General features: G+C 35.5%; 1 protein-coding gene across 1 annotated transcript; it reads right to left on the minus strand.

Moving 5' to 3' along the window:
- Nucleotides 1-1,362: 1,362 nt before the first annotated feature.
- Nucleotides 1,363-23,926, minus strand: DNAJC10 (DnaJ (Hsp40) homolog, subfamily C, member 10). The gene is made up of 22 exons (XM_008938883.1): nt 23,726-23,926; nt 21,910-22,075; nt 20,044-20,094; nt 18,577-18,659; nt 18,260-18,391; nt 17,768-17,861; nt 17,473-17,550; nt 16,176-16,219; nt 15,643-15,780; nt 14,174-14,263; nt 13,288-13,401; nt 12,390-12,504; nt 10,491-10,618; nt 10,126-10,242; nt 8,822-8,923; nt 7,645-7,800; nt 6,202-6,335; nt 4,315-4,368; nt 3,804-3,951; nt 3,212-3,331; nt 1,910-2,026; nt 1,363-1,374 (listed from the first exon to the last, which is right to left on the minus strand). The coding sequence occupies exons 1-22, from the start codon at nt 23,924-23,926 to the stop codon at nt 1,363-1,365; spliced, it is 2,394 nt and encodes a 797-aa protein (XP_008937131.1).
- Nucleotides 23,927-24,476: the final 550 nt, after the last annotated feature.

Consider the following 24,476-nt stretch of genomic DNA (forward strand, 5'->3'; position numbering starts at 1 on the left):
TTCTTTCTCAGACTAATACACTGCAAAACTACAAAGCTATAGAGGCAAACCTGACCATGAGGGAGAAAGCATTTGAATATCTCAAAGTTACTAGAATCTCTTCCTTTTATTTCTTGCTATCTTCTTTATAAAATAAATTACTTGCAGGTAATAACGTATTTACAAGTTTGTAATACTCATACTACAGTGACTGGTCATGCCAAATCTAAATACATGGACAGCAGGGAGAAAAGTCCATCTAACAAGTTCTTAGCAGCATTTTATTAAAAAAAATGAAGCATTTTAATGCTGAACTCCTAAATGCAGCAGACATTTTGTTGTCTTCTGTAACTTTTCTTGTCTATTGGGAAGATATGAAAAATTATTACTATAAAGAGTAGGAATTCTATTAAGATGTATGAGGAGACATTGTAATGTACAGTGTTCATTGTTAAATTAAAAAAAGGCACTTGCTATCCTGCTGCCTAAAGATTATACAAAAAAACCAAACCAACCAACCCCCAAAACACGTCTGCAGAGAAAGGAAAAGTGGTAATACCAAAAGAGGTTAAATATTTCCACAGAATACATTCATATTTAAAAGGACAATAATAAAGTTATGACCTAATAACTTAAACAGATGCTTCTAGGGCATAACTGAAATTTTGAAAGTCAATGAACAACTGAGTTTGAAGTCCTTTTTTTTTTTTTTTTTATTACTATTTTAAAAAGAAAATTAAAAAACCCAAACCAACCAACCAAAGAAGCTCTCAAGTGTTCTGTTCATCCAGGCAACACCAGTGCCACAATATAGAGTACTCCTACCCTTGAGTAGATTAATGTAATTCAACAAACTTTTCCTGCTACCAGTCTTGATTTTATTTCTTAGCAATTGACTAGACAATAATGCAACCCCAAAGCAGAATAGTCATCAGGTAAAACTGTCTTTCAAACAGACAATCCCTCATTGTGTTTCTGCATTGCAGAGTGCTGTGGGTGCATATTCAGCCATAGGCTGAGTTCCACATTCAGAGTGTTTGAAAAGAGACAGAAAAATATAAGGAACTAATAAATGGATAGGCAAAAGTTATGCAGTCCATATTTCTGGTCAGCTCCAATGTTTGACTAGGAAGAAGGTAGTTGTTACATCAGAAGATAGACATGCAGAATTCATGTGCAGAAACATCAAATGCCTCCACCAAAACCAAAATGCATTAACCTCCCCACAGTTTAAGCAGAATTCATACAGTCATATATGCCCATGAACTCAAATTAGATCTCGTCTCTTTTGTCCTGTCATCAATCAGCCTTATATTTTCCTCGTGGTGTCTTCTATATTCACAGCTTCAGAATATTTTGAATTGTACCTACCTCCAGTACCATTTAGAGTTCATCCTAGTGGCAAGAAAATAAACAATTAAGTTATTCTGAAAGTACAAAATTTTTTTTTAAAAATTAAATTTCTCCAATTTTTCAACAGAAAATTGTTTTGTAAATGGAATTTAGGGTACTTCTTAACAGTTGTGTATTAATAGCTTCTTTCCAAGTTAAAATGTCAATCTCAATCTTGCACTAATCAGCCTCTGTAATTTGGTGTCTGCTTGCTAAAACTAGTCAAAGGATTACTCAAGGATACAGTGCATCTCAACCACCTATCTCTAATGCAGCTGTCCCAAGGATATCTATCAATTCTGCTAAGTCTTGCCATAATGGATGATGCAGCTGCAGGATTCCCTGCTGCACCGGCAGACACAGAGAACTGAGTGTGAATAAATAATACTAACTAAAACAAGACTGGGGGTAAAATGTACCTGTTACTAGAAGATATGGAATTTTTCATGGACAAAGAGCAAATACTACCACCACTTTAAAAGGCTGTTCTTACAATAACATGCGTTTTTTGCAAAAAGCCCCACAAAAGTATGCTTACCTTATTTCTAGATTTTTTCCTTTTTCCTTTATTTTGAATCGCTTCTAATTTTTCATTCAAAAGGTCAGCAATGCTTTTTGCATCTCTGCTGTCTATATATTCACCAAGAATATTTTTCTTAAGGGGAAAAAAAAAACCAAACATGTAAGTCTATCACTGTTCTACACCAAATAGAAAATTCAAGAGGAATCAAAGAGGAAGACAATAGCTCTAGTAGGCTGATTTATGATTCATAGCTATATTTTTGTCTCTATTTAAACATGCTAATTGTCTTTGTAGTAAGAGCCACTCTTGGCTGCAAGTTTTCAAAACTACAAAAGTTTTGTCTTGATCCTTAAGAAACTTGAAATAGTTACAATGTTCTCACATTTATTCAGCTAAATATTTAATATAGACAGCCACAGATATAATGTAGACAAAGTCTGCCACTTCATAATCTATGCTCATGAAAGCTGTCAGCATGGGTTGTTACTTTTGAGATCTGAAAACCCATTATTCTTTACCACAGAAAAGTCTCATTGAATTTGATGGCATTGTGAGAGAAAGGATTTCTAGAACTTCCCACAAGAGATTCAGTTAAGAAAAGGAAAGTATAATGAAAAGAACTGGCTTAACTATCAGAATGAATTGAATACTTTCTCTTCAGAACCAATACATTTAAAGTTGACTTTAATATCCTTGAAATTTACTAGTTCTACAAGAATAAAAGCAATTTCCTAGAACCATCTGGATACTTTTAGATTTTTATTTTATTAGTCCTAATCTGTTAGTATGAAATATTCAACAGTCACATTTATAATAGAAAGTTTGATAATGTATGGTTTTGAGACAGAACACAACTAAATATTTTTAATGAACTTTCTACCTTAAACCACCCTATTTAAGTCAAAATTATAAATAAATGCCATGGTTGCAATGAAATAATATTTCTCCTTAGCAAAAATGAAGTTGTCCACATTTCGTTTAGAGAGAGACTTTGCCTGCTTTTGGTAGTGGGTGGTGGAATTGGTAAAAATTGAAAAACATTTTGTCGTGTGAGACCTCTGCAAAATTAAACCCTGGTTCTGCCTAAGCCCACATTTTCATTACTCTTCTATTAATTTAAAATTTGTTATCTTTCAGTAACACGTTATTACTGTATCATCGTCCTACTACTTTGAATACTAGTGAAATTTATATCTCCTGAATGGCTAAATAATGCACTTTAGGAGATTATTTCAGTAATGCATTAAGTTTGAATGTGAGATGAAATAATCTCCCAGCAGTACCCGCTCACCAGCGTACGCAAAGAAGATACTTCACCTTTGTTCCTTGATAGGGGTAAAACTTCACAGTGGGGTAGGCTCTGATGTCAGCAGTTTGACAGGTCTGAGCATACGCCTGACAGTCGACTTTTCCAGCTTTTACTTTTCCTTTAATGGTCTAAAAAAGAGAGATTTATTAGAAACAAAATCCAAGGTTCCATGGGTAATTGTAAGCAAATAACTTGAACAAGCCAGCAGCCCAGCTGAAAGTAACCACAAAACATTGCTCAAATATTTTGAATATCTGAGAGTTGCTTGCTTGCTTCTCAGACTGCTAGCTTTGTATCAGAAGTCAGTCACTGCATGTTCAGCAGAGCATGCTTGGATTCTACTTGAATTCAGGGCAAAGCACACCAGGGTTCTAAAGGTCACGTGATCATATGGCAATATCTGTCTCCAAAGAGGGTCTGTGCCTGTGTGTCTGTGCAAGAGACAATACCCACCAGAAAGCAGGACCTAAAAGTGTGGACTTTGAATGAGAAAGAGGCTCGTTAGGGGTATGCAGTTTTTGGATGGTTGCTAAGAAATAAATTGCTGATGAATCATATTTTAACTATTATAACAATCTGCTAATACAGTTAAAAATCCACCTTTGCAAGGATCTCAAATTCAGGAGCAAAATTTTGGCAAGGTCCACACCAAGGAGCATAAAAATCAATGACCCAGTGATCTTTTCCATTCAGAACTTTTTCTGTGAAACTCTGAGGAGTCAGGTCTACAGACACTCGTGGTAAATATCTGTGGAAAGGAAGAGTAACAGTCATAACTATAGAAATTAAAATTTCTAAATTTCTGAAATGAGGAATAGCAGCAGTCTGGAAATTCCTACTTTACACTTTGTACTGTAGGAATCCTTTTTTTTAAAGTTGTAGACAAAGTAACAACATGGTCTTTAGAAAAATGAGTGTACAGTAAGGAGTATGCTATTTTCTCCACATTTTAAAAGCTTGAGTTAAAAGATATGGAAACTTTAACAATTTAAGCAATACATATAGCTGAGTGTTTGTGAATTCTTGATTTATGTAGCATTTAAATATTAATTTATCCTAGCAAGCAAACTCTGTAAGTGGCTTGTGAGCAAAGTCTAATGCAGTAGCTTACCCCAGTGCCCAGCCTCTCAGTGAATAGGAATCTCTGTGCCATCCATTGTAGCTACTGTAATCAGATTAAAAAGAAATAAAAAATCCAGTTGCACAGGAGTTTGAATTACATTTGAAAAAACACTCTGTAGAAGGGAGATGATGAAATAATGAACTTAAATGCATATGTTTTAGGCTATATTTCTACCTTGCTTTCAAATCTGAATAAAACTCTCATTAGTACAATGAAAGATACAGAATTAAGGACTAGAAATGAAGAATTGCAGCATTGTAGGGGTTGGAAGGGACCTCTGGAGATCATCTAGCTCAACCCCCTTGCCAAAGCAGGCTCACGTAGGGCAGATTACATGGAACCACATCCAGGCAGGTTTTGAAAGTCTCCAGAGAAGGAGACTCCACAACCTCTCTGGACAGCCTGTTCCAGTGCTCTGTGACCCTCACAGGAAAGAAGTTTTTCCTCACGTTCAAATGAAATTTCCTGTGTTCTAGTTTGTGCCCATTGCCCCTTGTTCTGTTGCTGGCCACCACTGAAAAGTCTGGCCCCATCTTCTTCCATTCACAAGAAGAAGAAGAAACACCTGAGACAAGGAAATTCTTTGTCAAGAGAGTAAGAAACTTGGTATGGAACACATAACTTTGATAGGTAGAACTATTTTGAATGAAGGATCTTTGGTAATAACTCCAGACAAAATTGCAGGCTCTAAGAAACATGAGAATTAAATTGAAATATCTTAATGTATTTTCTAATTAATGTCCATTTGTTACAATAAACCAATTATTAATTATATACATTTCCCTCAATTTGACAGTTGAAAAGCCAAGCAAACCGGTTACTTGGACAAAGGTTTATTCCTTGGGCTTTCAGGGCATTGCTTAGTTTTGAAATCCCAGTGACAGATCAGAAAAAAGATTAATTCAGGATTCATATCCACTAATTTACAACTTTCTAACAAAGGTTTTTTCAATAGAGTTACCTGGTCAAAATCTGACTTGATAGTTTTTGGTGATCTTTACTTTAAGAGATAGATTTCCACATTTTTGCAGGAAATACTTAACTCCTGCTTAGGAATCTAACACTTAACAGTTATATTGATCAAATTAGTTGTTTTCCACAAGAAAAAAAAAAAATCTGCTTTGAAGAGAAACTGTATTTAGAAGACCTGAATAAAAGCAAGCAGTCTAATGATGAAAGCTATTGCAGTCTGCGATTAGGCAATATGATGAAGAGGCACTACAATTTAATATCTGCCAGCATTTAACAGAACTCTCTAATTTGTAAATTAATGAAGCAACACATCTGCTATTTCAGGTCATTGTCTGATCTTTAAATACGCATGTGCTTCCTGAAATCCCCGGACCCTTGAACAGTACTGTGAAATGGAGGGGACAGGCTGTTTGGTTTTGATCAGATTTTATTCCCCATAGAATATTTTTTGTTGTCATTAATGATTACTGTTTCCACACTAATGATACAATGAATGGGGAGACTAGATATACAACAGACAACTTTTGCAATGGTGCTAACTGTTGGCAAGGAGGATGATCAGATGGCTACATGTCTTTGTTCTCTAAGGATAAAGCTGCCATAAATTAGCCCTAGTAGTATTTTTATATGATTTAAATCTTCTACTTTAACAGGCAATTAAAGTTAGAAAACTGGCAATTGAAGAAAAAGAAACAAAAATTAAGACTCCTGAGGCAGTCTCAGTTCAAATTACTGAAATGGCAAAATAAAAATACAGTGGTTTGAAGTAACAAAGTCAGTAACATCCAGGACAGTAATATCATAACAGCCTATTTTAATAGCCATGATGAACCTTTTCTACAAAACAGAAGATGTCTTGTTCCACATGATCTAACCTTTCCCAAACAGAAGTAAACTACTTACTAATATTGATGAGCTGTGTTTGACTTTTGAGGAAAGAGTCTTATTTCAGGATATCCCCGAACACTTTCTTGATGACAGAAAGAATAATATTTTTGACAATCCACACTGCCTACACTGATTAATCCATTTAACATCTGAAAAAAAACTTACAATTAATCATGCTAAATAATACTACTACAGTTTCAATAATACTTCACAATTTAAGTCTTACACACTTAGTTGTGAAAAAAAACCCAAACAAAACAAAGCAAGATTATCACAAGACTTTCTTCTTTCCTGTAAATGGGACCCAGCCACCCACCTTACACATATATTTTAGTATAAGCTGCATGCACGTGGCTCATGAGGCACTTACCTTGCCTCAAAGGTACACATGAATGTGACTTAGCAAGGACTACCATGTTTCACATCACAGGCTCAGTAATTATGACAGATCTTGGTACAGTGCAGGTGTGCTATCAGTTGTACAGCTGGCCTGTGTCCTGAACACACTTTATTTGTTGCAAACAACCTGGCATAGGCAGGGAAGCTGATGATTGCTAAACACGTACTGTAGAGCTACTAATGCTTCATAAACATTTGACCAGACTGTAGAGTACTGACTAGAAATTGTACTCTTAAGTGTCTGAAATGAACGTCTAAAAGTCCTGGACTTGTTTCCAAAGCTCTATTCTGCCCCACCCTCCCCAAGTTTCTAGTTCAAATTCCTGGAAACATGTCCAGGAAAACCCAGCTGGCTGTCAGTAAAGGAATATTACTTTTGCAAATGAGAGAATACTAATGGCTTTGCAAAACAGAAGCACAGTTCTATATTCAAGTATGTGTAATTCAGCTACATCATGATCAGCCTTAAAGTGTATGGTATTTATCATCTATTCACTTCCACTGAAGAAAACAAGATCTCAGAAAAAAAAAATAAATCTTTCTTATATAGGAGGTAATTAAGATGAATAAGAATGAATTCCTTTAGTTTGAAATTCAAGTCAGAGGTTTCTTCAAGGTCTAAGTGTTCTCTAAAAGATGACTAATGGCCATAGAGAAAACTGAGAATAAAGTAGCAAACTATTTCAACCAATTATCTAATTTATGGATAACCCCCTTTTTTCATATTTTCTGCTAAATAAATGCAGAGCTGTTGTCTTTATAAAGTGCTAAGCATCAAGCAAAGTTAGTTTCTCTACAGTTTCTTAGATCTTGGAAAACACTTGCATCAACAGGAAAAACTGGATTACAGTATCAGGGTAATGAACCTTTAAAAAAAAGAAAACACAGAAAAAAACTTTGCATTTGAAACCACATAGAACTGTCAGGCAGGAATTCCTTCATTTGTCCACAATATTAATCACTAGACTTTCTCAGCTGACAAATCTCTAAGACTTGTACTGTCTCAGTAATCCCATGGATAAGGACAAAAAAGCAGAAAAATATTTGAATGTCATTTACCCTGGCCATTTTTTTCCATTCTGGCATTAAAGCCTGGCAAGGTCCACACCATGGAGCATAGAAATCAACCATCCAGATCTCGTCTCGTTTTCTTCTTTGAACTAATTCAACAAATGTCTCTGGTGTTAGGGAGACCACCGATGGATTCCTAAGATCCTAAAGTAAAGACAGGTTAAAGACATATTATTCTGCAACAGTAAGTTATCCTGTACCTATCACTATCACACACAGACTGTACCAAATTCTGACAATGTCCCTCTTTTAGTGAGATTTGCTTGCTGCTGATGTTGGGAAGACTCCACACCACTGAAAGGCACAGAAGCATCAAAAGTCGTCCCTTCAACCTAACAATTATATGCCTGATTTGCTGAGAAAAGATATTTAAAAAAAAATATAGTCAGGCTGCAAAAGGGAGGTTTTCTGCCTCTTCTCCATAAAGGGAGGCAAGAAATTCAGGTTACCTGGCAAGAACAGTCACTGAGAATCAGCCATACTATTTAGGCTGGGAAGCTCTAGGGACCTCTGGATATCAACTGAAAGAGACTGATCTCCACCTGTTCCTGCATGTGTGCTCTTAAACCTGTTTTCTGGGCTACCTTGAGAGAATTAAAAGTCTCTTCAAAGAGTGGAAAACAGCTTGTTGGTCTAGCAGTGAGAAAATCTGAATGCTGGAGGAAAAATGGTTGCCAGAACTCTGGCAGCAATAATGGTGAGTAGCAATGACTTGCAGTTTTGTGAATTAAGGAAGTTCAAGAAACAGCTGAGAAGCATGGAAGACAGCAAGCTATTTGCCAAAAATGTGAACCTCTTCCTATGTCAAGGCATGTATGTGAGGCATTTTTACCTTAATATTACAACACTTGATACTCTTAATTCCTTTATCTTCTCTACAAGATAAAAATCATTACTTTTACTTTACAGATTGGAAGGGATCTTAAGTTATTTTCTAAAGATCTCAAAGAAGAGTAGGGAAGTTAATCCATGAGGTGTCAAGTCCCAGACTTTCCTTGTCCAAGGCTTTTTCACTATTTACCTTACTAGTGTAATTCATTAAAAAAAAAAAATCAAACCAAACCAAAACCAAACCAAGAAATCTTGGAATGCTCCAAATAAAGAACATGTTTGTGGAGAAGTTGTGTACAGAGCATGACTGTAACAAGGATTATACTTTACGTACCTCTATAAACTCCAAGATCTGCTCAGCAGAGTGATGGCCTTCATATTCATGAACATCAGACTGATTGAACACAACTGTTGTTGGATAAGCTCGAATGTTATGCTAACAGAACACACAGAAAGAAATTGCAAGGAATGATTAGTTTTCTTGTACTTTAACCAATATCATTGGTATTGGTGGCTCACAGCTGCTTACGTATCCAGTTTGTACAGTAAAACTGCTCAGACTTACATGCAGATAGGAGTTTGAAACCACTGCAAATCTGTACAGAAAATATGCCAATTATATCCCAAGATGGCATAGTTTGTTCTGAATTTAAAAACCAGCCCGTAGTTTTGGCATGCTCCACAAACACAGGAATTAACCCATAGGCTTCTAAGCCTTAACTTTAAAGCTATTGCCAATCTTCAGGTGGAAATGCTTGTACTACATGAATAACTGTATTGTTTACTATCGAATAGAGATGCTTCCCTGACTTGAGTTCCTCAGTTTAGATGTGTAAACACATCTAAATAACACTTGAAAAAGCCTGTCCTTTTTTGCTTACTTTTTCTGTGTTCTAAGATACTCACATTTTAAAGATAAATACTAACATTCTAACATAAAAAGCCCTTGTGAACAATAAGATGTGCATTTGCAGTAAAGTTGTCAAAATGTCAAATTTTCTGGAATTCATGAAAAGTCATGTCATTAATTTCTACCATGATAAATTCATTGAAGCAAAGGTTAAGCAAATTTAAAAAAGGAAAATTGGTCAGGATTTAAAAGAAAAATATTTTCACATGTAAGTGACCCTGCACTTCTTAAGTGCTACAAAACAAAAAGCCAGCTCAGTTAGGGTGAACTGAACTACAAGTGGTTTTGTTATATCAATATAAAATTTGTACTTTAAATGTTTTGTTGCTTTGTGTCCTCCCATGTGAAGACCAAAAAGCATGTATGTACTTATATACACAGTAGAATATATACAGAAAAAAACCCTGTGTCTGATTAATTTTTTTTTCTCTTATAAAAACCCCAGGAATTACTAAATTCTGACACTTCCAGAGTCTTCCAATAACACTATGAAACAGAGCAAAATGTGACCTGTATTTTGCATTAATATATTATCTGTAGGGGTTACATAGCTTCTTTCTTTGAAAAAAAGAAATAAGTTATCATACAAGTGTAGTGTTTAGTTTGCTACCCTTTAAGAAGTACCATTAAAGAACAAGCATTGTCTGCCACCATGCTCCTACCCCCAGTTAGAAAAAAGTAATATTCTTTAAAAGGATTTTTTTTTTTTTTCCATTCCTGTAGCTTACCATGTTGCAAAGCCCTTCATGGACAGTGCAGTCTAGTGTTCCAAATTTAAGTTGACCATAAAGATGTTTTGATGCCTTTCTCAGCTCTGGTAACAAGGCTCGACAAGGAGGACACCACTAGAAAACAAAATGGCAGTTAAATGCAATTGGGTTTCCCACAGCTGGCCCTCAGAAGAACGTGAGCTGTTGGAATGAGTAATATGCTGCTCTGACAACAGACACAGTCTAGGAACTAGTGCTGCCAAGGAACAAGAAATTACCACCTCATGATGCTGAAGGACACTTTCAAGATGCTGCTAGTATTTTGCTACATAGTTACAGAACAGATTTTTAGAAGAAGGGAGATGTAGATGGTAAATATTTACCGGTGCAAAGAAATCCACGAGCCACGGTTCCTTTTCTTTGTCAGGAAAATTCTGAGGTCCCAGCGTGATGACATGAGAGTTGACGCTTTCTTTGGCAAATGCAACGATGTCATATAAGATCTTCTTTCCTTCAAATAACAATGTAGAAAGGAAATTTTATTTTTCCCTATGAGAGATCTCATTAAAACCCTCTGACAGCAACATGAGGCCTCGTGTTCCCCTGACGTGATCTTCACACATAGCTTGCTTAAATAAATTAAACAGGTACTGGCTTGCTTTTCTTTCAGGAAGACAATGATAAAACTGTCCAAACCTACATAGCTAAGACATACTCTAGGTGATAGCTGATATTTGGCAAAACATTAAACTGGATATTTACCCAATATTAGCCAAATAATGTTTTATCCATGACAAAACACGTTTTTGTCAAACAAAATGACTTGTTTGTTTTGTGACTTGACTATTCCCTGTTTTACCATCCTACTGGTTGGAGTTGGACAATTACTATTCTAGATAAACTTGCCTTGATAAGGTATTGACACAGTAAAGACTTCATGCAACATAGAAGATACTGATAAATCACAGCTACTTAGGTGTAACTGAAGCTCCTACTGACACAGCTCCAGTGGGCAAAGATGAAGTCTCCATTACCTTTCATGTACATATTTGTCAGAAGAAATTAAATTTTGTGTCTTGAAATGAACTGAGAATAAGAACTTTAGGGTAATTTAATCTGAAGTCACTGCAAAATGACTTATTAGAATGTATTACTGTTCTTAGATTTTAAACTGTTTAAGCTTTTCAACACATCATATAAAAAAGCCCTATTCTTTTGAGTATTATATTGTTAGAAATACTGGAGTGGGATGACTATCGACAGATGTTCTAGATGCCATCTATTTTGTAATAGTAAAATGAATCATGCAGAAAAGAATGTATGTACTGCAGTCCAAAGTACTATTTGTAATGTATGCCATAATAAAAAGATGTAAAAATGCTGTATGTATATGGCCCTTTCAGCTTCTCTGCAGGAGTGGAAATTGGAAAGGCTTTTCCCAGCAGCAATCATTAGTTGTAGGGGATTGTATTTCCCCCTGGGATAGGACTAATTTTTTTCTAAGTAGTCAAAAACTGTTCTCCTGTCTTCCTCATTACAGTATGAGGTTCTGACTTAATTTCTGAAAGCTGTTTTTAATACTTCAGATGCTGAAAAGTGAGAATTTCATCTTGCATAATTGCCTTGTGCCACATTCTGGATGAAGCTACACCTATTGCAGCAAGCTACAGTTTTGCTTCAGGCTCCATTCTTCTTCAGGTAGCACGATTTGAACCTTTCAGCAGTGCACAGTAACACAGTTCCAGCCTTTCCGGGAAGGAAACTGTTACTTTGGAAATGAAAGTGGTAAAAGTCTCAAAACAGATTTTCTTGGATGGATGTTAACAAAACATGGAATTAATTTCAGTGCAGTGACATGAAATCAAACCCAGGTTTCTCAAGTTAGTTATACAGTTCTCAAGCACTGTATAACTAGCATCTTAGACCTCTATGAAGGGTGCACCTTAGAGCATTCTTTGATTTTCTGACCCAAAGCAGCAGCTTTCCTGATCAGCTTTGGAGATTTCATTTGTATGTAATTACATAAATGACGTTGAAACAGACAGGAGAGTAAAGACAAAATACATCTCTTGGCATTTGATGAGTGCTTACCCAGGAGAAAAAAAGAAAAAAGAAACAAAAGGTAATCATAAGTTTGTGCAAGTCTACAGTAAGGTCAGGGGAAAAATAGCAAATATTAAAACTACAGACCTGTTCTTTGGGAAAACAAATGCAGTTTGCCAAAGATAGTGTAATCTTAAAGTGACTATGTAATGATTTAAACTTGCCAAAGTTTCCCTTACCATGATGAATTTCATAATCTCCAGTTCCTTTTCCTTTGAAGACTGCTAAACACGGCTGGTAGACGTAGAGTTTGTTGCAGATCGTTGGTGAGGAAAGACAGTCAAACTTGCCAACCTATTTAGCAGACAGTGTCATTTTAATTAAGGCATCCTAATTTATATACATTAACATATTTTGAATGGCAGTAAGTGAGGGAAAAAAGGTGAATATATGGAAAAGGAGTAGCCTTTTTATGAACAGAGGTGTTAAGATAAACTACGTTTAAGGAAAACTACTAGCCCAGGTATATTAGGCTGCTTGCTAATTTTCTAATATAAGGCAAAAACAGGGAACAAACCCCTAAAAGAATCCCTTTTTTTTCCCCCCCTTAAAAATTAAAAAAAAAAAAAAAAAACACAAAAAAGGAAGCAAAAAGACACCTAAAATGAATACACCAAAATTCTTCTAGTCAGTGCAACAGTTTTTAAAAACTACACCTTACAGAATAACACAGTCCATATGGTTTTAGTACAGAGTTTGAATTTGGTTTCTTTTTATTAAAAAAATTTGAAGATAATTATAGGGTTTTCTGAATAATTAAAATACAGTTTTGAATACATCAATTTTATATTGAAGTGTTAACTTTTAATGGTTAACTGGATGGGATCTGCAGCAATGTTTTCCATGAGAGAGCAGATTTAAAAGCTAATCTTTCCTAATGACTTCTAAATCATTCAAATCGTATGGGAAACTTGCTTGCTTTGAATTAGAAACTTTACTACAGATCTGCCAGATGACAGTATATCTCTTTCAGTACCAGAGCTGGCAGTGATAGTAAGAGCTAATAATAATGAAAAATATACTGTCTTGTTCGCTGACTGTAAATAGTGTTTAACACAGATGAGTGAGCAGTCTTACCTGAATATGTTCATCTTTAAGTAAAAATTTAAGTTTCTTAAATTCCTGTACATTTGATTTATCACTCTCCCCAAACTGGAAGAAAAGCAGCCATCGGTGGTGAGCCAGGTGGTCCTTTAAATGAAGGGAAAAAGAAAAACCAAAACACAACCAGAAACAAAACCACAGGAGACAAAAAAAAAAAAATATTCTCAGTTTACACCAACTTGTAAATTTCTTTTATGTTTTATAAAGGCAAATGCCCAGTTATTCATCTGATCTCTGAGTGACCTCCTCCACTCAAATTCTTTCATGCAGTCCTTCCTCTAAGCTTCCTTTTACTGCATCGTACACGGGAAAAAGGAAGAGAATCTGAAAACAAGCTGGCTACGTCCTACACTCTATATTTTTTGTTTCCACGTGCATTTCCTCTCGTAGATCAAGATGCTAAGTGCTCACTGCACACTTTCCTCTTCTTTTTCCTCCAAGACACAAGACACATTTATGACTTCTCATTTCCGTTCATACATAATTTATCAGGATTAACAAGCTGGGTTTTTTTTCCTTACATTACTGGCAAAATACATTTAAAACAAAATTCTTTACAATGCAGTTAATTTAAAAAAAATAACAAAAGATACAGCTGCAGAGTGAATTGCAATGGCAAGTCCTGCAGTTTTCTATTTTCCCATTAAAGACAGCCTCCCCCCCTTACTTTTGTTTTTTGGCTAACCAACCAAATTCTCTGTATTTTGGCTACAGAGAAAAAAAATTAAAAAAAGACATTTTCAGTTAAATAAATACTAGTTTGTTGTGTCAACAGGACTTGAAAGAATTAAACAGCCAGAATAAAAAAATATACAAATACATTATTTAAAGAAATGTTAACATATTTTTAAAAATTTACCTCTAATGATGCTGCAGAGATAATTTCAAAGTCTGGCAGATGCTGCATTACTTCCTGATATATTTCTCTGGCATCCAGCGAGTTAAGAAACTACGAAGGAAAGCTACCTGTGTTTATTACAAGGAACTACAAAGAACAACCTGACTGTTGATAATTAGTAATCAAAGTTTTAGGGAAATTATGTTGATTTGTTCCTTTCCATCAACTGAAGAGTACAGTTAATAACATGTTATTTGACCAACTTCTTTTTCACACAGAGAATTCACTTACATCACTCTCAGAATACTGCCTTTTAACTTGGTTTTTTTTTTTTTTACAATATTAAGCTCAAGATATCATAGTTTGTCTTAAAGAGGGATAAAAGTTTCAAATACAAATTTTGAGCCAAATTTTACAATCAAGTTCACAAGATTTTCCATCTAGTATTACAGCCTTCCTTAACTGCACTGTACTGATGTTTAAATTTCAGCAATTCTTAAAGCTTAGGAAGCAATATGAGCCAGTAACTCAGAGTTGGTAAGTCACAGATTTAATTGGCAGGTTACAAATTTAATTTCCTCCTTTTAAAGATACAGATAACGGCAGTGACAATAAATGAACAAGCTCTGCTTCAAACTGAGAAACGTCTCCATCAGTTAAGGACGTTACAACTACCATACAGATGTAGGAGGCGGCTGCAATACTACAATAGAGCCTAATCTGTACTGACAGGTATCAAGAGTACTTTTGTCTCATATGTCAGCACTCCAGTCAGAGTAGCATTTCTCAGGCTTGTGATACCTGGGGCATATTCTTTCTGGAATGAAAACTGGGGGCACAGGGCAAATCATAAAACAACTTAGGTTGAAAAGATCATCAAGTCCAACTGTAAGCCTAAGAATTCCAAGACCACTCATGTTCCTCAGCACCACACCTCCATGTCTTTTAAATACCTCCAGGGATGTTAACTCCACCACTTCCCTGGGCAGCCTGTTCCAATGCTTGACAACCTTTTTGGTGAAGAAATTTATCCTTATGTCCAGTCTAAGCCTCCCCTGGCACAACTTGAGGCCATTCCCTCTTGTCCTGTCGCTTGTTACTTGGAGGAATAGACTCCCAGGCTTGTCTGGGATGGCTGGGTAGCAGCTTTAGAACCAGCCTGTCACAAATCACATCCCACCCCTAGATTCCTACAGCTTCTCAGGAAGGTTCCTGAGGTGGTGGCTACTGTGAGCTACAGGTTGCTGTCATTGCAGCATGCTCCTGTTCACTGTCCCAGCATATCAGCAAACTGGGGACCACCTCCAGGGATCACTGCCTTAGAAGGCAGGAAATATATAAACTCATACTAGGGCATACAAGATTAGAAGAAAGAAGAAAAAAAGCATCTTTTCAGTTTTATAATCAATCTCACAATTATTATACATTCCTTTGTCATTGTCATCAGCTTATTTTATCTCAATACAGAATGGTTGAGAAAGAACTCATACCAGAACACCTCCTTTCTCTTTGCTATTTATGGTGGCTCCAGGTGGAAAGTATGCTGTAGTACTTGATGAGATATCTAAATTGTCACAAAGCTCACCCTGGGTGCCACAGTCCATCCAGCCTACATTAACAAGACCTTCCTGTAATTAAAAAAAACAAACAAACAAACAAAAAAAAAACCAAAAAAACCCAAACAAACACAAAACAAAACCCAAAAAAGAGTATTGTTTAATCTCAGATTCAGAAATGCTTTCAAAAATGCCAAAGCAATTATATATCACATTTAGAAAATGGGATGAAACAACATTGTAATTCATTAGTTATTACTCATTCATATTTTATAAAATGACTTTTAAATTTAATGTTATTCCATTAGCTATTAAATCAAAATATTTTTAACTCTTTTGAAAGTTAATGGGTGAAATCTTGGTTCCTCTAAACTCAGTAAGAGTTTTAGCTACAATTGGATACTTTCACTTCTGCTATTTTGTTTTAAATATAACAGGTAATGCATTCAAAGTGAAATGCTGCTTACCAACATGCCAGCTAGCTTAAGGCGTGTTTGGTAACTCAAGCAATCTGCAAAATAAAAATCATTTATTTACAAACATAAAACTATAAAACTTTAAATTATTAAAGCACAAAACCTCCTCTGTAGAATTACCCCTTTCCTCCACAGCGAGGTGACCATTTCAAAAGGCATATTTCCTGGCTACCCATCTGCTGTTTCAGTGACTTGAAGCTGTAAAATCTAGTAATCAGCAATTTATGATTGTCTACCCTAAGTTAAAAATAACATGAATAACATTCTCTGCTTCATTAACACAGGATTCTCATCTAAAAAATGTTAATACTTTATTTGCTATACTAAGACTGACCTTTAAAATTTCTTCTTAATCCATGTTTGAAAAACCCCAACCCCACAAGTATCTACATACTGTCTTGGAATTACATTTCAATGGAAATATAAATGTTCTGTGATTCAAATAACTGACTATAATAGATATATCACATGCTCTGTTTACCCATCTAGGTTTTAAATACCTTCTGATATAGATTTTTTTCTTTCTTTTTTTTTTTTTTTTTTAAATGAGAAGGTGCATCCATCTCCCTTTAATTGGACCAAAGTTGGAAACTTAACAACCAAAGGACTGCAGCTTGAAAATAAGCTGTCTACAAATGTAAATCCAAGATTGCAGCTCTGATTATTCAGTTCACAGAACAAAGGTCTCTTCATAAGACCAAGAAATCTTTATTTGTCAAAGGTGTAGTGCATTTACTTTGCTGTACCAGCTAACCAAGGCAACTTTCTGATATACCATATCCAATACTGATCCCAGGAAAGTCAGTGACCAAAAAAAAGCAAACCTGTCATTGAAACCAGTAATAAAAGCCAATTTTTATGTTCAAACCTAATGTAAGAGAAAACATTCAGCTAATTTTTGAGTATGGATGGTTTAAAGGGGAGATACATCCCTTGCTCTAGTTGGCTATCAGGACAAGCCAGCACACACTGACGCAGTATCTGTCGCTGGAGCTTGAGCTGGAAACAGAAGCTGGAGGCCTTTTCTGCCAGCTCCCTTCCTGAGGGGTTACACTCCAGTGCTGCTCTAATGACTCACCTGGCATTACAGAAGCACAGTAACATAATCTTTCTGTTAATGTCCCTTTGGTCAAACTGCCTCTAAAATGAGCCTAAATGACCCACAGGCCAAATACTATGACCATCTAAGGCATTTTACAACACTTCATTAGAAACAAAAGGGATTATGAAACTATCAACAAAAGTACCTTCCTGTTTGCCTCATTAAAGAAGTGTTCAATGCACCTACCCCCACGTTCAGCACAGAAGGTGATCAGCCAACCAACGCCAGAAGCAAATGAGGTTTCAATGGCATTAACAAAGTTTCCTAAGAGTGAAACAATTTGCATTGGTTTGTGACCAGTTAAAGGTAACTATGAAACAAGAAGGTTTTATATTAGCAAGTTACAGTAAACTATTTTTAACCTCAAAAATAACACTTAGCAACAGCTGACAAATTCAGCTGTATACATAGTTTCTGACATATTTTATATCATAAAAGAAATTTCCAGAACGGCACCCCAAGCAAATTATGTGAGTGTTACCTGCCCATAACTCGGTGACTGTGCTTGTAACATACTGCATGGCAAAGTTCTTTAAGCTCTCTTTTGATCTGTCTCCATAATATTTCACCGGTTGCTACAGAAGACAAAAATTAAGTTTATTAAAAAAAAAAAAAAAAAAAAAGAAAAGAAAACACCCCAAAACCTACTGTGTTTTTTGATAACAGTACTTCAGCAACTGCAGCACATCCCCCTCAAAACTTAGCTTGAACTGTTCTCTCCCTCTCATATTGGAATGTTTGGAATTTAACTTTTACTTATATTTTGTAACATCATTACTCCCAAGTCCAGGAATCAAAAGGATAACTTAGTCTTATAAACACCAACTAAAGGAGAAAAAGAAATTTATTAAAAGAAAGTAAATATATTAAAAGGAAGATCTTTATATAAACATCTATGATTGAACAAGTTGATTAAAGAAATACTCTTCCAGATTTCATTCTTTCTAGAAATGCTTGAATTTTTATCACTCACCATTCCAGTTTTGAAAACATAGAGACTGGGATAACTGTTAATTCCTTTAATTCGACAAAGCATTCTGTTGTCTCCACAGTTGACAGCCCCAATGCGTATTACTCCATCCATCTCCTTAGCAAACTCCCTCCACTAGAAAAAAGGGAAAAAAAGAAATATATTTTCTTATACAGTTATAATAATAAAACTAGCATGTTTTTATTCCTGGCATCTTGTATTGCTGTCTTTGGTTTCAGCCTTGGCGTAAAAATCCCTTCATTAAGTTTATGCTGTTAAAAACAATGAATACTCAGAGTTAATTTACTTGTTACACATACCGTAGGTGCTAACTCATGGCAGTGGGAGCATCGAGGAGAATAAAAATTCACAAACCACAGTTCTCCTGAGTTAACAGCAGCATCTAGACGGAGTGAAGAAAATTGTAAGCAACACACATCTACAATGGACTTAATCTAGAATGTATGTTTTACTATACTGTTTTCTCCAAAAGCTGAATTAAGTATTCATACCTCAGACACAGTAAGAGTAACTCAGATATAGTAAAGACTGCACCTCACTTGCACAAGCTTGCTGTTCTAGGCCAGTGTACAAAAATATTTCAGAGGATATCAGCATGCTCACTTTCAACATCTGTTCTATTAATTAAGAACAAACATACTGTCTACAGAGTAATGTAGCTGAAATACATGGTAGTGCAAGTCTGGCTACCTTAAAAACAAAATACAAGTTCTAAAAGTTTTTTACCCACTAGTACTTTCCATTTCCTTATATCACTTTTTGTATTTTCTGGGTTCCACCAGACAGCCTTTTTACATAGAACTCCTGTCTCATAGGCAAAAATGCAATTTAAAAATCCAAGTTAACATAATTAAAGGAAACATAATTAAATACTCTTGCTCATAAAAAACCACAATATCAACAAAATGTACACACACAGAGGTTCTCACCTCAAACTACATGGCTTTCAATCTCTGACTTTTTGGACATAGTTTTTATAAGGACCTTTCTAAGTTATACTTGCTTATATAAAATATCCTCAAAAATAAGACAACTAAGGAATGTGTAGTTTTGCTTCAGTTAATTGATTTGCAGATCCCAAGTCCTCTTGGAGAGCATCGTGAGGTTCTATGATTAGAACCGTTTGCAAAACTGGTTCAGCATACAGATCCAGTCCATGCAAAGGAAACTACTCAAAATGCAGATGAGAAAATAATACAAAATCCTATGTTTTGTTCTCTCTAGTCTCTTTCAGTTAAACATAGCTATAGTTGTAAAAGTAAAACTACTAGGTGGCATCCTCACTGAAAGCATTATTCTCTTGGAGTTTGTTTTACTTAGCTGTGTTTTCAGTATCTGATATCATCTTCTGGACTTAAACCTCTTGTGCAATGCACAGTTGACTGGATTTCACAGAAAAAAAAATTAATAGTAATATAATAGACAATTCTATGAAGTGCATTTATTAGACAAGAGACCAAAAGAAACAGTGATGATAAATTAGGAAAACCAAAATTTCAATTCAAATGATTTCCTCTTACAGAGCTCATAAAATATCTTTCAAATTTAATCTGAACTGTCTATTTATACTGACCTATTTGCTAACTAGCATTTACCAAGAATTGTTAAGGGTATGGTTTTTTTGTTTTGTTTTGTTTTTTTTTCTCTTCTGAAGAACAATTTCTGACACTTTTTTGTCTAGGTTTCTAACAGATACACAACTGAGAATGTAAAAATAGTTACTTTGGGTTGCCATGTTGTTAAACAGCCATTTATTTTAAACTTACCAAATTCTCCTCTATCCAATGTTATAATTTCAGGATCATCATCATAAATACCTGTTAAAAAGAACAACGATTGCTTTTTAGTTTTGCCATCTTTAAAATTAAGAAACAAACTATCATCTTATTCATAAGACAGAACACAAGACGACAGTACACTTAAGTCAAAATAGTTTTTACCACAAAGCTATATTTTTTTAGTAATATGTAACCCTAGTTTAATCTCATGCTAACTCCTGTGCTACAAAAGCCACCATCACAACAGAACAGTTCTTTTTGTGTTTTAGTAGACTAGCCACTGAGTGAGCAGCAAATCTGAACTACCACTATTATGGCATGAGTATTAGAAAAGTAACCACTTGCCAGCCTAAAATTCAAGAAGCTTCAGCTCTCAGTGAGAGAACTATATGTGATGCCTGGAAGCTTTCACTTCTCAGCCTCTGGTTATCTAAACTATTTAGGTCACAAAGGTGCTTCAGCCACAAGCTTTTCCACTAACAGAATGTGTGAACACAGTGGAATAAAGTGGAGAGAATAAAGGCAAGGAAGACAGCTTTTCTAAAAAACTAACCAGTCTCACCTAGAATGTCACTACAAAACAGTCTACTACTTCAATTATGCAAGAAAGACAGTGCAGACACACCAAAAATACTATTAGACAGCATTATATTATGCTACTAAGGCTACAGATCTTTTACAGTACCTAACATGGTGAGATGCCATTTCACCTGAGGTATACAAGGATTAAATGCAAATAAATAATGAGAGAAATTAGTGTCTACATATGACAAGGTATTTTGAATATTACTATCCATGTATATAACATGTAATACAATACAAACACTCACCCATACATATATAAAGTATCTATAATTTTATACATACATATATATATATATATATACACACACACACATATTAAATACAAAAACATAGATACTCTCCAAATGACTGGTTAGTAGACCTTCAAGGATACTCTTGATCAATCAATCAATGCAACTTCAGTGAGATTAAATTTCTTAAACCTGTTTATCTGAATACATGTAAGGATAATTTCCATATTTTCCTCTGATAGTTGCACCTCTGGTTTATTTTATTTCAATTTGACATTGAAATTAATTTTCAGTTTGGCATTAATTAAATCACTCAGACACTACTTTTATAGAGATTGGGACATATTAAGTTAAGCTACTCCAGAAAAAGAATTTTGGCAAAGTGGAGTTTCATTTCAGCTTTTTCTTTTGGATCAATCAAACCATGTTACCCAGCTCCCTATTTTAGCTTTCTCCTGTTAGAGCAGCTCCATGAATGCTACATCCCAGTCTTTCCTTGCAACTACCTAAGCTTTGTTGAGACAAACATTAAATAACTTGTCTCAAGATCATTTTAGGTATGAATCTGTTATTATATTTTCATTTTTTACTACCTCTTTACTGTTCTCTAAACTGTATAACTGCATAGAAACTAGTCTTGACTAGGCAAAAATCTCCTCAAAATTCACTTACTGTATCTAACCAGAAAAGATCTCCCTCCATTGAGAACTAAAAATATTGATGAAACATTAACACTCGAATATAACTTAAAAAAACCCTTTGCACTTTAAAGATATAAACAACAAGATAGATGATCAATAAAACGCAAGCATAAGGAACAAAAGACTAGGTAAGTAGATTATAACAATTTTGATATTTTTGGGTAGCCATTAACAGGGTAAATAAAAAATTGGGTCAACAGAGAGAAAACGACAGCTACAGGAGAACAACAGAGCAGGCAGAAATCTGGAAAGGACACATCAGAAATATGTAAAAGACCTGAATATTCTATCTACTTGTGACTGTTTTAAACAAATCACAAACACACATCATAGCTTACCAAAATCATAACGATAGAAGTGCCAGCTTTCGTAACGACCTCCCTGCTGCTGATCTTCCAGACCTTTCTCTCCATATTTATCATACTTCTTCCGCAGGTCTTCATCTTTAAGTACTTCATATGCTCTATTTATTTTCAAAAAATTTTCATGTGCATTTGGATCATTCTGTGTAAGAAAAACGATAATTAGTATGCAATTAACAAACCATTTTGTACATATAATGCTGAGAAAATGATATTTGGAAATATTTTTTATATCTCTATTAAGGATATGAGTTGCAACAGAAGCAGACATTATGCAGTGATATCCAAACAAGCTATAATAAAGCTCTCCTTTCCTGAAGCCAGATGTGTCTTCTCATTTCTTCATCCTCCCTGAAGTATCAACTGAAACACAAAGCAAACTGGCAGGAGGTTGTAACATTCTCCAGTTGAGAAAAAAAAAAAAAAAAAGGTACTCAAGAATAAAGATTTACCATTTTCTCTACAACTTCTTTTACTTCTCTGGAATCACCACTCATCCAGTTTGAAAACCTCTGCTATAAAGACAGATTCATCCCTTCTGGTCTTACAGTGTAGGCAGAGGCCTCTTATTTAAAAAGCATTCTGGTTCTGGACAGCTTTGGAATTAGAATGGTGAAAAATCCGCAGGCATATTTTGAACCCTAGTTTGGGTTTTGAGCAGGTGCCATATAACAGTGGTGAACAAAATCCGCAGCGTTCTCCTACCCTTTCAAATTCTGCTTACAAGTTTAATTCAAAAGACACCTTTTTGTAAAGATTCTCCCCTTGTTTACCTACAAACAGATGAAATCTATTACCATTACAGAACTCATGTAATGGCTTCATCTTCTATATATCATCTTTAATGCTGAAATTAACTTGTTGAAAAATCTTTAGCAGCATCCATATACTTGAAAACTACAGAATCTGACCCAAAATGTTATTATTTTGAAGGGATCAAAACAGGGAAAACAAAACTTGCAGTTAATGCTACAAGTTGGCATTTCTAACTTTGCCATGATTCGGCTTTCTCTTTGAGCTTTGTCATATTCAAATCCACTTCAAAACATTAACACCTCAGAGGCTTCAACATCCTCTGTGCAGGCAGCCCCGAGCTCATGTGGAACATTGCTGTCTTCTGGGGCTCCGTGCAAGTGCAGTTGCACATGTGAAGATCCAAGCCCTCCTATTTCCTGTGAATTTCTGATTATTTCAGAAAATCTTGAGGAAAAACTCATGATGTTTAAATTTAAAAGTGATTTCTTTGTGCTTTGGAAAATATGGTAGCACAGACTGAGCAGTTCCCAGTCTTCTCCAGAAGCTCCATATTTACCCTCCCTCATTTTGCCTTGGCAGTCCCAGATTTTTTGCTTTGTCCTACTGAAGACTAGGAGACCAATATCTCAGCACAGGCTGGTGCTGTTTGCTTTTGATATGAAAATTCACGTTAGGGAAACAGTAAGTTCCCTCAAGCTAAATGGAAAGGGACAAACTCATCAGTTTACTGGCAATAATAGGCAATAGGTACAGACATAAGTTTTCCTCTATTTACAAAAATATAATTGAAAGTAAATTATCTTGACTCTTTTTTTTTTACAACAGCTATTTAATACAGCCCAACACAACCAAGTATCATCGGTCTATCCCTTTCTGTAAATTTTCTCTGCAGAAAGTCTGAGCTGAACCATGTTATCAAGTGGTTACATTACTTCACAAGAAGAGAGAAACATTTTAGATAAATTAAAACCACTTTTAGTTTAAACATGAAGATCCATGAACTCAACAACTCTGACCTGTTAAAGATGTAACTCACCTGATTTTTATCAGGGTGCAACTTTAATGCCAGTTTTTTGAATGCTTGTCTTATTTCTCTACTACTTGCTTCTTTGGATACTCCAAGTAAACTATAGTAGTCCTGATCAGTGCATACAAGAACTATTACACATACTAAAACTAGTAATAAAGATCTTTTGAAGTATCTAATATAATCTCCTTTGGTTACTAAGAACTCCATTATGAAGCTTTTGGAAAGTTTACAGGTTCCAATTCGAGCAGGATTTGGGAAGAGTCTCCAGTAAATAGGTCCACATTCAAAGATACATCTGTTTTTGTGACGGAACTCTTCAAAACGCTGCTTGTCCTACTTCATGTCACAAGTCTCACAAAAGTTGCGACCTATAAAAAGAGGGAGATACAAGGCAATGAAGCACATTTTCTGATTTATTCAATCAACATACACTATTTAAGAGCCAGCCTGCACATGAACATGAAGTTTCTTGATGGCCCCGCTTTCTGGAAACCACTCCAGTGATAGACCCCATCTCCTCTTCGTCTGCCGTGCATGAGGCAATCACGACAGGCTTTAATGAATCACAACAAATCCCAGCCACTTACGCCACCTTAAAAAAACGGGTTTAGGAGGGCTCGCTTTTCCTTCAGACTTACTTTTAGTCCCGCCGGGGGCATTCCACCCGAAAGGACGGGGCGGCTTTGCGCCCGCAGCCCTCCGGGCCGGAGCGCTGCTCCCAGCAGGTGAAGCCGCGCGGAGCCGGGGACCTGTGGCG

Source organism: Merops nubicus, unplaced genomic scaffold (assembly GCF_000691845.1).
Source record: "Merops nubicus isolate BGI_N331 unplaced genomic scaffold, ASM69184v1 scaffold27384, whole genome shotgun sequence".
In the NCBI taxonomy this organism is placed as follows: Eukaryota; Metazoa; Chordata; class Aves; order Coraciiformes; family Meropidae; genus Merops; species Merops nubicus.